Source organism: Triticum aestivum, chromosome 4D (genome assembly GCF_018294505.1).
Source record: "Triticum aestivum cultivar Chinese Spring chromosome 4D, IWGSC CS RefSeq v2.1, whole genome shotgun sequence".
Lineage (NCBI taxonomy): Eukaryota > Viridiplantae > Streptophyta > Magnoliopsida > Poales > Poaceae > Triticum > Triticum aestivum.
Genome location: NC_057805.1, coordinates 369223989 through 369238724, shown reverse-complemented (window position 1 = coordinate 369238724; position 14736 = coordinate 369223989). Strand labels below are relative to the sequence as shown.

General features: G+C 46.2%; 1 protein-coding gene across 2 annotated transcripts; it reads left to right on the top strand.

Annotated features, from left to right (window-relative positions):
* Positions 1–2336: 2336 nt before the first annotated feature.
* LOC123097978 (probable BOI-related E3 ubiquitin-protein ligase 3) lies at positions 2337–7344 on the top strand. Of its 2 annotated transcripts, none has more exons than XM_044519843.1 (4): positions 2337–2514; positions 2620–2717; positions 2821–3113; positions 6647–7344. In XM_044519843.1, exons 1-4 carry the CDS (start codon positions 2420–2422, stop codon positions 7175–7177), a joined length of 1017 nt encoding a protein of 338 aa, XP_044375778.1. In that variant the 5' UTR covers positions 2337–2419; the 3' UTR covers positions 7178–7344. The 2 variants fall into 2 exon arrangements, with proteins under 2 accessions (XP_044375778.1, XP_044375776.1); XM_044519841.1 differs by having other exon boundaries at positions 2818–3113.
* Positions 7345–14736: the final 7392 nt, after the last annotated feature.

Genomic DNA, 14736 nt, shown 5'->3' with positions numbered 1-14736 from the left:
GACAAAACAAAGTGTCCCTAGTATGCCTCTACTAGACTAGCTCGTTAATCAAAGATGGTTAAGTTTCCTGACCATATACATGTGTTGTCATTTGATGAACGAGATCACATCATTAGGAGAATGATGTGATGGACAAGACCCATCCGTTAGCTTGGCATAATGATCGTTTAATTTATTGCTATTGCTTTCTTCATGACCTACACATGTTCCTCTAACTATGAGATTATGCAACTCCCGAATACCGGAGGAACACCTTGTGTGCTATCAAACGTCACAACGTAACTGGGTGATTATAAAGATGCTCTACAGGTGTCTCCGATGGTGTTTGTTGAGTTGGTATAGATCGAGATTAGGATTTGTCACTCCGTGTATCAGAGAGGTATCTCTGGGCCCTCTCGGTAATGCACATCACTATGAGCCTTGCAAGCAATGTGACTAATGAGTTAGTCACGGGATGATGCATTACGAAACGAGTAAAGAGACTTGCCGGTGACGAGATTGAACTAGGTATGAGGATACCGACGATCGAATCTCGGGCAAGTAGCATACCGATGACAAAGGGAACTACGTATGTTGTTGTGCGGTTTGACCGACAAAGATCTTCGTAGAATATGTAGGAACCAATATGAGCATCAAGGTTCCGCTATTGGTTATTGACCGGAGATGTGTCTCGGTCATGTCTACATAGTTCTTGAACCCATAGGGTCCGCACGCTTAACGTTCGATGACGATTTGTATTATGAGTTCCGTGTTTTGATGAATCGAAGTTTGTTCGGAGTCCCGGAGGAGATCATGGACATGACGAGGAGTCTCGAAATGGTAGAGACATAAAGATTCATATATTGGAAGGCTACATTCGGACACCGGAATGGTTCAGATCATTTCGGATAAGTTTCGGAGTACCGGGGGTTACCGGAACCCCCCCGGGAGGTTAATGGGCCACCATGGGCCTTAGTGGAGAAGAGAGAGTGCCGGCCAGGAGGTGGCGCACACCCCCCTTTCCCAGTCCAAATTGGACAAGGGGAGGGGACGGCGCCCCCTCCTTCCTTCTCTCCTCTTCCTCCTTCCCTTCTTCTCCTACTTGGAATAGGAGGGGGGGGGACGAATCCTACTTGGACCGGGAGTCCAAGTAGGACTCCCCCCATGGCGCCCCCCTTGGGCCGGCTACCTCTCCTCCCCCCTTTTATATACGTGGGAGGGGGGCACCCCAAAGGCACGCCAAGTCTTCTCTTAGCCGTGTGCGGTGTCCCCCTCCACAATTACACACCTCGGTCATATCATCGTAGTGCTTAGGGAAGCCCTGCGCCGGTAAGTTCATCAACACCGTCGCCACGCCGTCGTGCTGACGGAACTCTCCCTCGGCCTTAACTGGATCAAGAGTTCGAGGGACGTCACCGAGCTGAACGTGTGCAGATCGCGAAGGTGCCGTACGTTCGGTACTTGGATCGGTTGGATCGTGAAGACGTTCGACTACATCAACCGCGTTACTAAACGCTTCCGCTTTCGGTCTACAAGGGTACGTAGACACACTCTCCCCGCTCGTTGTCATGCATCTCCTAGATAGATCTTGCGTGATCGTAGGCAATTTTTTTGAAATACCGTGTTCCCCAACAGGTCTTTGTTTTTATATTTCTCTTTTTCTTTTTTTGCTGTGTGCATCGTTGATGTCTTTTGATATCTTGCTGGTGCAGAGACTGGTTGTAATTGGTATCTTCGAGATATTAATATATTTTCTTTATCGAAAAAATGTCACCTTAATCCTATTTTCTCTGTTCATGTGGTTAAAGAAAATTCAATTTTCTGTAGAGTATTGCACTAATAGCCATGAAGTGATTCGGTGAAACACCTTTGGTCTACTATAGCATTTCAAACGAAAGCAAAACCATGTTTCATATATATTCTATCACGACCTCCTCTAAAACACATCAATCAAAAAGGGTAAAATTCGGTGCCATGCTTTATTATTTCTCTTTGTGCACAAATCGTTGGGCTTTTTGTATGAAAATGCATCTGCGTCGCACTTTGTTTTTCTCTTTGATTTTACTTTCATTGAATCCTGTAAAGCTCGTCTTTATGAATGCAAGGCAAAAATATTCTTTTGACAATACGAGATGCAAGGCAATAACTTGTGTGGGTGTGTGTATATTGAGGGAGAAGAGTAGATTTAGGAACAATATGAAGGGCTTTACAACAAAATACATCTCAAAATCTAATGAAGCACGGGGGATCGCAGAAATATCCAACTGACATGTGGGCTCCAAGGTTCATGACCCCACATGTCAACCGCACATCTACTTGAAGTAAACCCAAATCACACTATTTGCCAGCACTCAGTACAGAGCCCCATTCCGCCTTCTCTCTCCTCCCTTTCCGACGAGGCGACCTGCCCCTTTCCCCTCTCGCGCACCTTCCTCTCGCCATGGCCTTCTTCTCCCACCACCACCTCCAGCAGCCCCACCCCGCGGCGCCGCCACCGCAGCAGCAGCAGCAGCAGCCGGCGCCTCTCTCCTTCAGGTGCCCCATCTCAATTCCGGCCCCGTGCCATTTCTCCGTCTGTTTTCCTGCGGTAAGACGAGTCGCGCTAAAATCCCCTTCCTAATGCCCGTGAAATTTCGGCAGGAACGCGCTGGCGGTGCCGGTCGATGGACAGATCCCGGCGCCGCTCGCCTTCTTCAACGCGCCGCCCGCTTTCCCGGACCAGGCCGGGCAGCCACAGAGTAAGCTTTCCCCCCCGCGAATCTCCCCCTTCGTCTTTCGAAAATCCAATTGAATTGACGCTGATTTTCGAGGGATTGGATTTTGCTGCGTTCTGTGTAGTAGTGGACGCGGCGGGCCTGACGGCTGCGGCGGGTATGGGGTGGAGGCAGCCGAGGGAGCAGGAGCTGCTGGGGGAGAACTCGCAGATGTCGTCCATCGATTTCCTGCAGACGGGCTCGGCCGTGTCGACGGGCCTGGCGCTCTCTCTGGAGGACCGGCGCCATGGCGGCGGCGGCGCTGGCGCAGGGAACTCCTCGGGCGATTCGCCGCTGCTCCTGCTGCCGATGCTGGACGATGACATCTCCCGTGAGGTCCAGCGCCTAGATGCTGATATGGACCGATTCATCAGGGCCCAGGTCACGCGCTCTCGAACCTTTTCCTTTCGGCGATTTGAGTTGTGCAATCCATTCTATGCTTTACATGCGGTCTTTTGATCAGCTGACGAAGGTTTGTTGGGGTAATTAGTGAAGCGTTCACTTGTCAAGTCAATATAGTCTCTGCAGGTGAAGGGCACATATAGATAATTTCTTCACTTCACTTTTCTAATGTTGGAGGTTTCTTATTTTCTTATCATTAAGACATGTGACAATTCTGGATTACCGGTAGCTCTCATGAGTGAATGTTCATGGTATGCCGTTTAAATAAATCTTGTGAGTCTTAAACATAAGAAAGTTGAAATATTAATGAAGAAAAAACTGGGTAAATATTATTGGTACCACCCAAATCTTGTGGTTCAGTTAAACACCACCAAAAGCTCAAACTCCTCTTCCATTTGCCTTTCGGTTGGCTCCGTTACACCACACTAGCAGCAATGTACTCGACCAGCTGAATCCTAGGCCAACATTGGAATCCCAAATGAGATCTGAACACTCAGCTAAGGTGAGTACATGATCTACTGTCCGCAGCTTGGGGTAACCTAACAGATACCAATACCCGAGTAAAACAGAAGCCCTCGTCTTAATTTGCAGTTGTACCGAACCGAGCAGATGGAGCAGACCTGAATACAGGTCGGAGGAGGCAATGGGAGTCGTGCATACATGGTTCCACACAAGTTTAAAACACCGATAGGTTTTAATTGTCTGTTTTGCCACCGCCTTGCGCTTTTCTGACCAAAGTGCATGCTTAAGCGCAATTAAGCGGTAGGAGTTTTGCTATCGACTAGGTGCGCCTTTTGAACTACAGTTCACGTCTGAGATGGTATCTGCTGCTGGTGTATCTTCTGCAGGCGTTGCTGGTGCTCATCATTAGAGCAACTCTAGCAGATCCTTATAAATCGGTACCCTAAACAGATTTTGTGGGAACTCGAAGGTCCTGGCAGAACAGATCCGCTAAAGTTCATACTGCAAATTTAAAAACCAGATTTGCGCTACAAAGTTCCAACAAAACCGGAGTTTGTACTTAGCTAAAACATAGATGAAACTACAAATTAAACCTCGAAACGGATTTCGCGCATTGAAAGTGTCATCCCTTGCTTTGTTCTAACCGCCCTTCCTTTAAGTTTAAGTATTCGAAACTCTGGGTTGCCGGCTCAATCGTCGAGGCTGAGGTAGAACTTCTCCGCCGACTTGCGGCAAGCGTGGGCGTAGGCGTGGTCTTCCTTTGCGGCGGCGAGCCTGTTGGCGGCGCCTTCTTCTCCGACCGCCGCCGCGTGCTCCGCGGCGAGGAGCTCCGCATCCGCCTCCCAACACCTCTTGGTGTGCGGGAAAAGCACCTCGTAGAGCTCGTTGAAGCCGGCCCACGCGCTCCGCCCACCGCTGCGGGAGAGGCGGCCGCGTTCGCGCGCCTGCTTGGAACGCCACGGCTCGACGACGGACCGGCTGGAGCTGCCGGCCTCCGCGTTGTGCCGGGCGAGCTTGCGCGGCGGTGACCCGCCACGGCTGCCATGCCCGCGAGCACCACCGGCCATGGATCCGCAAGAAAGGGAAAGAAACGCATGGCTAATTGCTCACCTGAGAAAGGAAAGGAGACGATGGAGGGGGCGGATTGCGGCGGAGCTTATCCAGGACGCGAACCCTAAAAAGCCCCCGACCCCATACACATAGCGGCGGACGGGCGGATTTGCGGGCCGCCTGTAAAAAATTTGTGGACCGGCGGACTTTTAGCGGACCTGTTCGGGCTGAAAAAATGCGGAAAACTGTAAAACCGCTGGAATTATACGGGCCGGCGAGGATATAGCGGATTTGCTAGAGTTGCTCTTAACAAGAGGGAGAATGATCTATCGGACCATGCCGACCCATGCATTCACTGGCCAAGCAAACATCTGATAGACTTGGACTACAGCCTCCAGGAACTCTGGATGATTCAACATGAAATTCCACTTACTTCCTCCTGCATTCTTAGCTGTTGGAGGCCCAGTTTTACCTTTTCAATAACTTGGCCAGAGAGAAATTAACACAATGTTCTGTAGCCAGATTTGGATCCATGTAAACTTCAATGATTGCCACTAGTGTAGATTCTGCCGTCACCTCTTAGTAACCACTTGTCTTATCTGTGTCAGTTTTGTTAGATGGATACCGAAGAAATTCCCTCATGTTATGCTCCCCCAATCTTGCATCCACTTTCCCTAATTGCTCCTGGACCAGATCAAACCTGATGTGCAGTAGATGTGTAGCATTCTGATGGATGTGGTCCAGGGATGAAGTGCTTGGATGTTGGCATGGAACATGATCCAAGGGCCCAAAACTCACCCATCCCCCGCACCACCATGCAGGAGGGGTCTACACAGGTGACACAGCTCTTGGGTTTTCATCCTTGCTTTGCCGAAAAGGATCACCCCATAGTTACTACATTTGGGTCCTCAAGCATTAATATGCTGGTGCAGTCCATAGTAACCTCCCAGTGTGGGGCTAACCCACCTTCACCTCCACTACACATGTGCACCTGGGCTGCAACAAATGGGATGGAGTATTACAAGAAATTCAGTCAGACATATGTACAGTTTATACGGCCTGCCTGTTAGTGTACTCTAGGTCCTCTCCTTGCTTAAAGACAGAGAACCACAAGACAAATTTCATTCGATGAAATAACTATTGAACCAAGGTCTTTTGAGCAGTAGCTGTGTTTCTAGACCCTCTCTTTCAGTTGATGGGACAAACTTGTGTTGTTCTATCTCAATTTTCGTCCTTTAATACTGGTCAGATTATCCATTTAATAATAAATTACATTTTTTATCAGCATTGAGTTTCTTCACTTCTTGGCTCTTATAAAACTCTATTATTAAGTTATTTTATGAAATACTCCCTCTGTAAACTAATATAAGACGTTTTAGATTACTAAAGTAGTGATCTAAAACGTCTTAAATTAGTTTACAGAGGGAGTAATTGCTAATAATAGGAATCTAGAGCTTGCTTTTATTTTGCTCCCACATGATATTTTTATTATCAAAGTAGACAGAAAAGGAATATGGGCTTATTACATGTAAACTAAACAAAGAAGAGAAGCTTTTGTCACATGTGCTTAGTTGAGTTGCCGACTTCCTGTTGACAGCTATATGATCGATGTCAAGATAAAGTTTTTCTGGTGGTCTGACTCGTGAGCAATCACACCTCGCAAATTAAATAATAGTTGTACGAATTCATTTATTCCATTGTAGTAAGAAACCTTTCCATTTTTTCAAAAGAAATGAGAGACAGCAAAAGAGTTAGTGGAACATCAAAAGAAAAGATACACTTGAAACGAGTGAGGGCTAAGCAAGTATTGCCAGCGCTGTTAAACAAGTAGCATTCAGTTCTACCACCCAGAATTTGTTTCTAGTTAGGACTATGCATAGTAGGGTTTGGGTCGAACTTCATCCCTGGTATCATCACAATCTGTACTGTTAAAAAGAAATCTTGCTTCGGTGCTTGAAAGTATTGTAGTTTTTTCTGACAAAAATGGTTTTAACTGGCAGAGTGAGCGCATGAGGCAGTCTATATTGGAGAAAGTTCAGGCAAAGCAGTTTGAAGCGCTGGCCTCTGTTGAAGACAAGATCCTCCGAAAAATACGCGATAAAGAGTCAGAAGTGCAGAACATCAACAAAAGGAACCTGGAACTCGAGGACCAGATTAAACAAATGGCAGGGGAAGTTGGTGCGTGGCAGCAACGAGCTAAGTACAACGAGAGCATGATCAGCGCACTCAAGTACAACCTGGAGCAGGTATGTGCCCATCAGAGCAAGGACTTTAAAGAAGGCTGCGGCGACAGCGAGGTAGACGATACGGCATCCTGCTGCAACGGTGGCGCTGTCAATCTGCAGTTGATGCCCAAGGAGAACAATCACCCCAAGGATTTGACGGCCTGCAGGGTCTGTAAATCAAGCGAGGCGTGCATGCTCTTGCTGCCCTGCCGGCATCTTTGCCTGTGCAAAGAGTGCGAGAGCAAGCTGAGCTTCTGCCCCCTCTGCCAGTCTTCCAAGATACTTGGCATGGAGATATATATGTGATGTAGAATATAATTTTATGTACTGCTTGAGTATCTTATCTTTCGAGATGCTGATGTACTTAGACATCAATGTATTGTCAACTGTAGTCTCACTGGGTCGATAAGACTGCCATTTCTGGTAGAATTACTGCAGCGAACTTCTGATTACAAGTGCATGATTTGAACTTCTGAGGCTTATTTAGTAGTCGTTTGCCGTGTGGCAGCCCAGGGCATAATTTTGTGAACGTATGTAGGTTGTGTTTATTTTTTAAGAATTTACAAATGGTTAGTGTCCTGCATTTTCTTAAAGAAAATAGAATGGCTGAGTTTATAAGCTAACCAGGTCAAAACCTTTGCACAAGGGCTGGATTTTCGAAGGAACCAACAGAAAACATAAACACCGCACGCAGATTACTTCCATCTAAGGAGCAGTTCAGCGAAGGACTCCAAACAAGCCCTAAAAGTTCAAACAAGCCCTAAAAGACAGCGAGCCAACATAGTGACATCCCAACGTTGAGATAAAAGAAGTAACAACGCAACATGAGAAAAGAAAAGTAACGACGCGACATGAATCGTCGTGCTCTAGCCTCGTGGAAGCCAAACACTAGCAAAAAAGCCAGATGGTACAAAACAAATACCACGGTGTTAACGAGGCAACAACCCACCAGGGTTATGGACCAGCCCACTAGGATTCAAGTTTTAAATCTAACACTGGTGCTCGTATTTTTTTAATTATTTTAAACTTTATCATAATGTTCATTCAGTGTAAGGAGACGTTTTTTAGACCACTGAGCCGTTTGCTTCATTAATCTCAAGATAATGTGCTCGCTCAGTCTCTCGAAGGTGCTTATAAAAATAGTGTGTGTATATTCATAGAGCGAGTGTATGTACAAATGTATGACCGTCTATGTACCGTGTTAAAAAAAAATACGAGACAACAACAACCCTGCAGTGGCCGAAGTAAACCATCCAGCCACGGGTCTCATCTTACTCTTCCCCGGAGCCCTTGCCACATTCTTCACAAGCGCGTCAGTTGCCTTGACCGACGTCGCCGCAAAGCGGACCCCCAAACAATTTGGCAAAGTACCAAGTACGTCGACATTCAAGGGTGACTGGTGCAGAAGTTGAGCACTATCAGAATGTTGCAATCCCATTCTTACCAAGTTGCATTTTCTTATGGAATGCTTGTACTTTATATGTCCATTTTTTATATACCAAAAGGACAGCTGCTCTTCGGCTTTTTCCTTGAAATATAACTTATTCGAGAGGTGTCACGACTTTTGAAATGTTCTCTAGAATAGGAGTGAATTGCAAAAAACATCGACACTTCAGGCTAAGGTTGCAGGAACCACACATTTACGGAATTGTGCCAAAAAACACTAATTTTTTTCATAATTTTTTGCAAAAAACACTACTTGTCGATTTTGACCCATTTGATGACAATTATGATAAGTGGAGCCCGCAAAAGCTGACGTGGCATAATGGTTCTGCACAAACGGCGTTAGACAGTTTATCGACATTTACATAGACACCCTTCGTGCAAAAAACAAAATGCAATCGGGTCCTGTCCAGGCAAAAACTGCAGCACACGTTCATGGTGTTTCGTCCCCGGCGAGGTACGGACACCGGAGCGTCGCTCGGAGGGGGAAGACGGCGGCGCCAGGCCTTCAGCCGGTGGTGCCGCGTACGCATAGGGCGAGGGCGGCGTTAGGCACGCGAGCGAGCGGCAGCCGCCCCTGCTGCACGCAGGCGCGAGCAGCGGCGCCGGCGGCCAAGCGCGAACGAGGAACGGCGACGAGAGCGACGCCAGCGACCAGCAGCCGCGCCGGCAGAGCGCGGACGCGAGTAGCGACGCCGACGGCCAGGCGCGAGCGAGCAGCGGCGTCGACGGCCACGCGCGAGCAGCAACGGCGAGGGGAGCGAGCAGCGGCGCCGGCGGACACGCTCGAGCAGCAGCGGCGAGGGGAGCGATGCGAGTGATCAGCGGCGCCGGCGAACACCCTCAAGCAGCAGCGGCGCCAGCGGTCAGGTACGAGCGAGCTAGAACCTTATCCTCTTTTTTCTAAATGAAAAAATGACCTTATCCTCTCAGGCCTTTTTACACTGTAGCCCTTTATATTCTATCTATTTGCGATCCGTTATGTCATGCCACATCACCCTTTTCGGCGGGACCCATATGTCATAATCATAATTAAAACGAACAAACTAGGTGACTAGTGTTTTTTGCAAAAAACTATGAAAAAATTAGTGCTTTTTGGCACAATTCCGTAGATATGTGGTTCTTGCAACCCTAGCCTGAAGTGTCGATGTTTTTTTGCAATTTACTCCCAGAATATAGTCGGTGAATGTTCTCCAGAATTCTAATAAACAACTTCTTTTTCTCGGGTACTAAAAAAACAGGTTTGCTTATAATTATTTGCAGTTGGATTTAGACCCTTCTTCTATGGAAGTTCTTGCTGAACTGTAGCTCGAGCAAGAAAGTGCAACATAGAAGCAACCCCATAGTTCGTCATTTGCAAAAATCACAATTCTACACTGTGCGTTGGTTGCCGTACACGCATAGCAAGCCTTGGATCCATGTTTTACACCTAACGAATTATCTTTGGGGTATCTTCGGGCGGATTACGGCAATGATTTGCTGGTTAGCGAAAAACCACAAATGCTTACCTTTCAAGGTCAGCAAATCAATTGGTGTGTTGGCGCCTGTTTTTGGTTTGATATGATAGTATCATGGCTTGATGGATAGATTCAACCAGCCCTGGGTAATAGGAACCTGGTACACAAGAAACTATTTTTTTAAACTTAGCAAAATCACATTCTTAAGCTCCTAAGAATTACGGAAAAGCCTAGAGAACAGGTAGACTTTTTTTTTGTAGACTTCCGTGAAATTGTGCTTATTTCACAAAATTGTTACGTAGAAACTCAATTGTGAATTTTGCGCACAGAACAAATAATCATATGTCCAGGACCTCGCCAGCAATGCGCAGCCGAGGAAAGCCTTGGCCTCCTTTCTTCACTTTGCAAGCTGGGAGATTTGGAAGGAGCGAAATGCACGCGTATTCAGAACCAAGGCGGCACCGGTGGCGGTGATCGTGCGAACTATTAAAGAGGAGGCGTCTATCTGGGCTCCGGCGGGCGCCAGTCATTTATGTAATTCAATGCCGTGAGAGTAGGCCTTTGCCTCTTTTCCGCTTTCGCGGGGCTGTGATGTACTAAAACATACTCTTCTCCTTATTCAATGAAAATGGCAAATGTTTTGCCCCGTTTAAAAAAATCATATATTTTTATGAAAATTTCAAGGTTAAGGTGTAGTGTTCGAGAAGAAGTTTTTAGAATGCAGACATTTGGATCCCGTGCTTAAAAGCCCATAGAAGTTTTAAAAATTCAAAAATCATAGTTAAAAGTTCCAAATAATTTTAAAACAAAATTTAAATATTTTTTATGTACATACCCATGAACTTCCAATAAAACACTTTGATTTGTGAAACAAGCCACAATTGTCAATCTATAAGAGCAAAAAACAAACAGTAGATGCTCTAATCCCATTCGAGATCCCACCCCCTGTCCTACTCACCATGCCATATGGGCAGTCAACAAAAATCGAGGCTAGTCAACAATGGTCCAAGCCTTCCCTCATGAATTCAAGTAAGCCACCCGATCAACCAAAATCCAAGTAAGATTTCATGGTCAACAAGTCAAAGGGAGAAGGTAGCACAAAATAATACTCCCTCCGTTCCTATATATAGGGTGTATAGTTTTTGGCACATAAATTAAAGAACGCACATGGAGAAAAAATTTCACAAGTTTTTTGGGCAAGATTACACCTGACTAATTGGCATGAGAAAATAGAGGAGGTTGCCTAATATAAGGAAATGTAATCAAATCCCTAAAAAAGTATCCAAACGAGTGGTGCAACACAATACACCTTATATTTCGGGTTTTTTCTCAAAAATCTATACACCTTATATCAAGGAACGGAGGGAGTATGTCAAAGAAGCAAAGAAGTCCAAGGACAGGAAGATATATAGTTTTACCCTCCCACCTCCTTGCTTTAAGGTTAGCATTGGTCATTTGTTAAGGACCCCTAATCTATATAAGCCCCCCCTCCCCGGCCATGTAAGATCATGTACTCCCTGCTTGAATAAGCTCAAGAGGAGGGTCACTCTCCTCTACTAGCTCTCTCAGGAGAGTTAGAGAGGTCGAGATCAGAGTCTGAGGGACCTTCGAAGGCTTGAACTAGTTGTGAGTTATGGGACTCCAAATGCGGTGATACTCTAAGTGTTATGTGCATCTGGTACCACTCTAGATGGTCCCAGGTCATGCTTCTATGAGACGACTGGACCTATCACTGGTACAACGAGGTGCTATACAAACGGTTTTTAACCCCTTTCCGCGACGGCATTTTGAGCTGTCGTCAAGTGAGTGTGGGCGATATGATGGTCCTTCCCACACGACTCAGAAACCATCGGGGATAGGCCCTCCGGTCACACACGCCGGGCAAAATGAGATCGTGCGCGACGGGCGAGCGATCAAATACAATTATATAGGCCCAATCGGTTCCGGTCGTAAGTACATTCCACATAGACAGTCCCAGATAAACGTTTCTGTTTGTTATGTACATTCCACACAGTCAATCCAAGGAATACGTTTCCGTTCTTATGTACATCCCACATAGTCAATCCAATAAGTACGTTTCCGTTCGTACGTAAATCCCACACAGTTAATCCAGGGAAACCGTTTCCGTTCGTATATATATCCCACACAATTTTATGTATAGCCTCGTGTGTGATGGGTGTAACTATCACACATGCTCTGCCTCTGTTAACCGTTTGCTTTTATTCAACTACATCACACACGATTTGATGAATAAAACTGTATGGCATGGGCTATCCATCACAACCGCTTTTACTGCTAGAACCGTCTGCAAAGTTCCATGACCCATTTAGCAGATTTATTAGTTTACAATTAATAATCCCAGTATTACGCAAATTCACATTTCATATCGGACAGCTGTTTGCCAATTTCATATCAGACACATAAATATATTTTAACATCACAGAACGACAGCTATATGAAAATAGCACAGTACAACATATAGCTAGTTCACCTTCATAAGAACAATATTAGAACAATATATTCATTTTCCTAATCGAGATCATCCAGACTCGTCTTATCCACCTCTACTTTTAGTTCAGTAAGAACCTGTTTTGCACAGACCAACTGGGAAAGTGCCTCCTCCTTCGTCGATACCATCTTAGCAAAGTCTAATTTAAAAAATATGAGCTCATTCTCCATCTTCCTCTTTTTTCCTGTATCTTGAAATATTCTTCGGCGTTGACAACACTTTCTCTAAGCCTACCTCTGTTCTCTTCCTCATACATGCTCCAGAGCTTTGCTAGGCACATCTTCAAAAACTGTGGCCATTCTAGACCAACCCACTCCAGGTAAGAACACTCCCGTTCATTCTATAATATTTAAAACTAGATCAGTAACAATTGTAGGGAAATGGGTTTCTAGCAACATAGAAAATCACCAAATATATATTTTGAAAAACTGAAGAAACAGGTTAATTATGACATATCTTCTCAAAAAGATCAATGTGCAAGTGAATTAATTGCTACTGAGACAACAACCAAATTCTGAGACATCAGAAGCTATAATTAACTATAACAACGCTACAAGTTCTTAGTCATGTACTATAAATAAGAAATTGAACATTTTATGAGGAAACTAAATATAACTGCAACAGCATAGCGAACGTGTTTGGATGACATCAAATTGATACTAACAGGTGTGTACATGCACAAATTTACTAACATAGAACTAATATCACTAAGGCCGTCCACTATGTATGCCAAAACCGGTGTCAAGACAACTGTTGCTACATTTGGCACCGGTGCCCTGCACCGGCGAGCCGATGCAGCGGAAAAAAAATCAGGGAACCGGACTCTGGAGCACCTAGTTGCTCCGATGCCCAGTTCCTTTGTGCCATAAAGATTTAGTATTTTACTGCTTGGCTTCTCGGATGTGTGGACCAAAGTTGGCCGCACAAACTGCTGAAGCGGTGCCAAATAATTTTTTAATGGCACCGCTGATGAGATGGCAACATTTTTAGATACTAGGTACAAACTGTGACACTGTCTTAACATTCAGAATAACATAGCACAGTGACAATGTCCGAATCACATCTAACAAATGATTTGTAACAACAAAAGTGGGGCTAACCTTCTCTGCACATGCCAGAAACTTCCTCCCACTGTCCACAGATTCAAAGGCAACTAACTTCACACATGGAGATTGATGGTGACAATGAGCAGGCAGATCTTCAGCCACCCCGCTCCATTCGTTGTGGTCCTAGGGAGCTACAAGAGGAAGAAATGACTCAAATCGACCGCCGGGTTAAAATCCTTCATTCCAAGTCGTAACCCGAGAGAGATAAGAGAGGCATATCCGGGTGGTGAAAGAGTCGTCGTCGGAGGAGGAACCGCTGGAGAGGTCATTGAAGAAGATCATGGCCACCTCGACGGTAGGATGCGAGACGGCGAGAGCGAGGAAGCAAGTGAGGAAGCGGCTATATCTTCGAAAGGAAGGAAGGAGGAAACATGGGAAATGTGACTTGTGGTCGGGGAGAAAAGGGGGTGGGGAGGGGGTAGATATTTTGGCGGTAGGCCAAAAATTTCGAAATGTGGAGGGAAACTTTGCGTGCGGTGCCGCCGGACACCATTCACTTTGAACGATTGTGTGCATCGCAAATAATTCTTCTGCTTTATGCGCATTGGATGAGTTTGATAATTCAAATTTTGGTGGAAATTTCCCTGGGTACTGTCCTCATTCACGTCATTGCATAATTTAACATCGCTTGCTAATTTGGGCACACAAAAGAGCGTACAATACACAGACCACACTTAATGAATCGAGCAATTTTAGTAATTAAATAGAGACATTTGACCTAAACATTGCTCTAACAAAAGACCAGCATTAAAAACAAAGCTTAAGTACGCATAATTTTAACAAAGCCGCCGCCGCGCCGGCCTATGCATCGCCGGCGTGAGATGAGACGTCGATGACTTGTCCTTGCGACATGCCGCCGTTGGTAGAATCCACGTCCCCCCTACTGAAGTCGACCGCGTCCTCGTCCTCGTCCTTGGCGCTGCCCTCAAAGTTGAAGTACTCGTAGTAGTGACTGCGCCAGAGCTCGCGTTGGTACTCCACCATCGATTCCTTGATGGACAGACTCTTCTCTACCTTGACCTCGTCCACGCACAACTCCTCCTCCCGGCGCTCCTCGATCTCCGCCGCCTCCTGCATATCCAGCTCCCGCTCGGCGATCTCATGAGGAAGCAGGTGCTCCATGGCCACCGCCGCCTTTGCGGACGTGGGTTGCATGCTCGATTCTGAGGTGGCCTGGAATATCTTGGCGTGTGCGTCCTCGATCTTGGCATGGATGGCCTCGACCCGGGCCAGGGCGATATCGGCTTCACAGACGGTAGCTCGAGCGCTCTCGGTGTTTGCAGCAGCTACTACAGCCGTCTCGGCTGCTGCAACTGCCCTGTCGGCTGCCGCAGACGCCCTCTCGGTGGA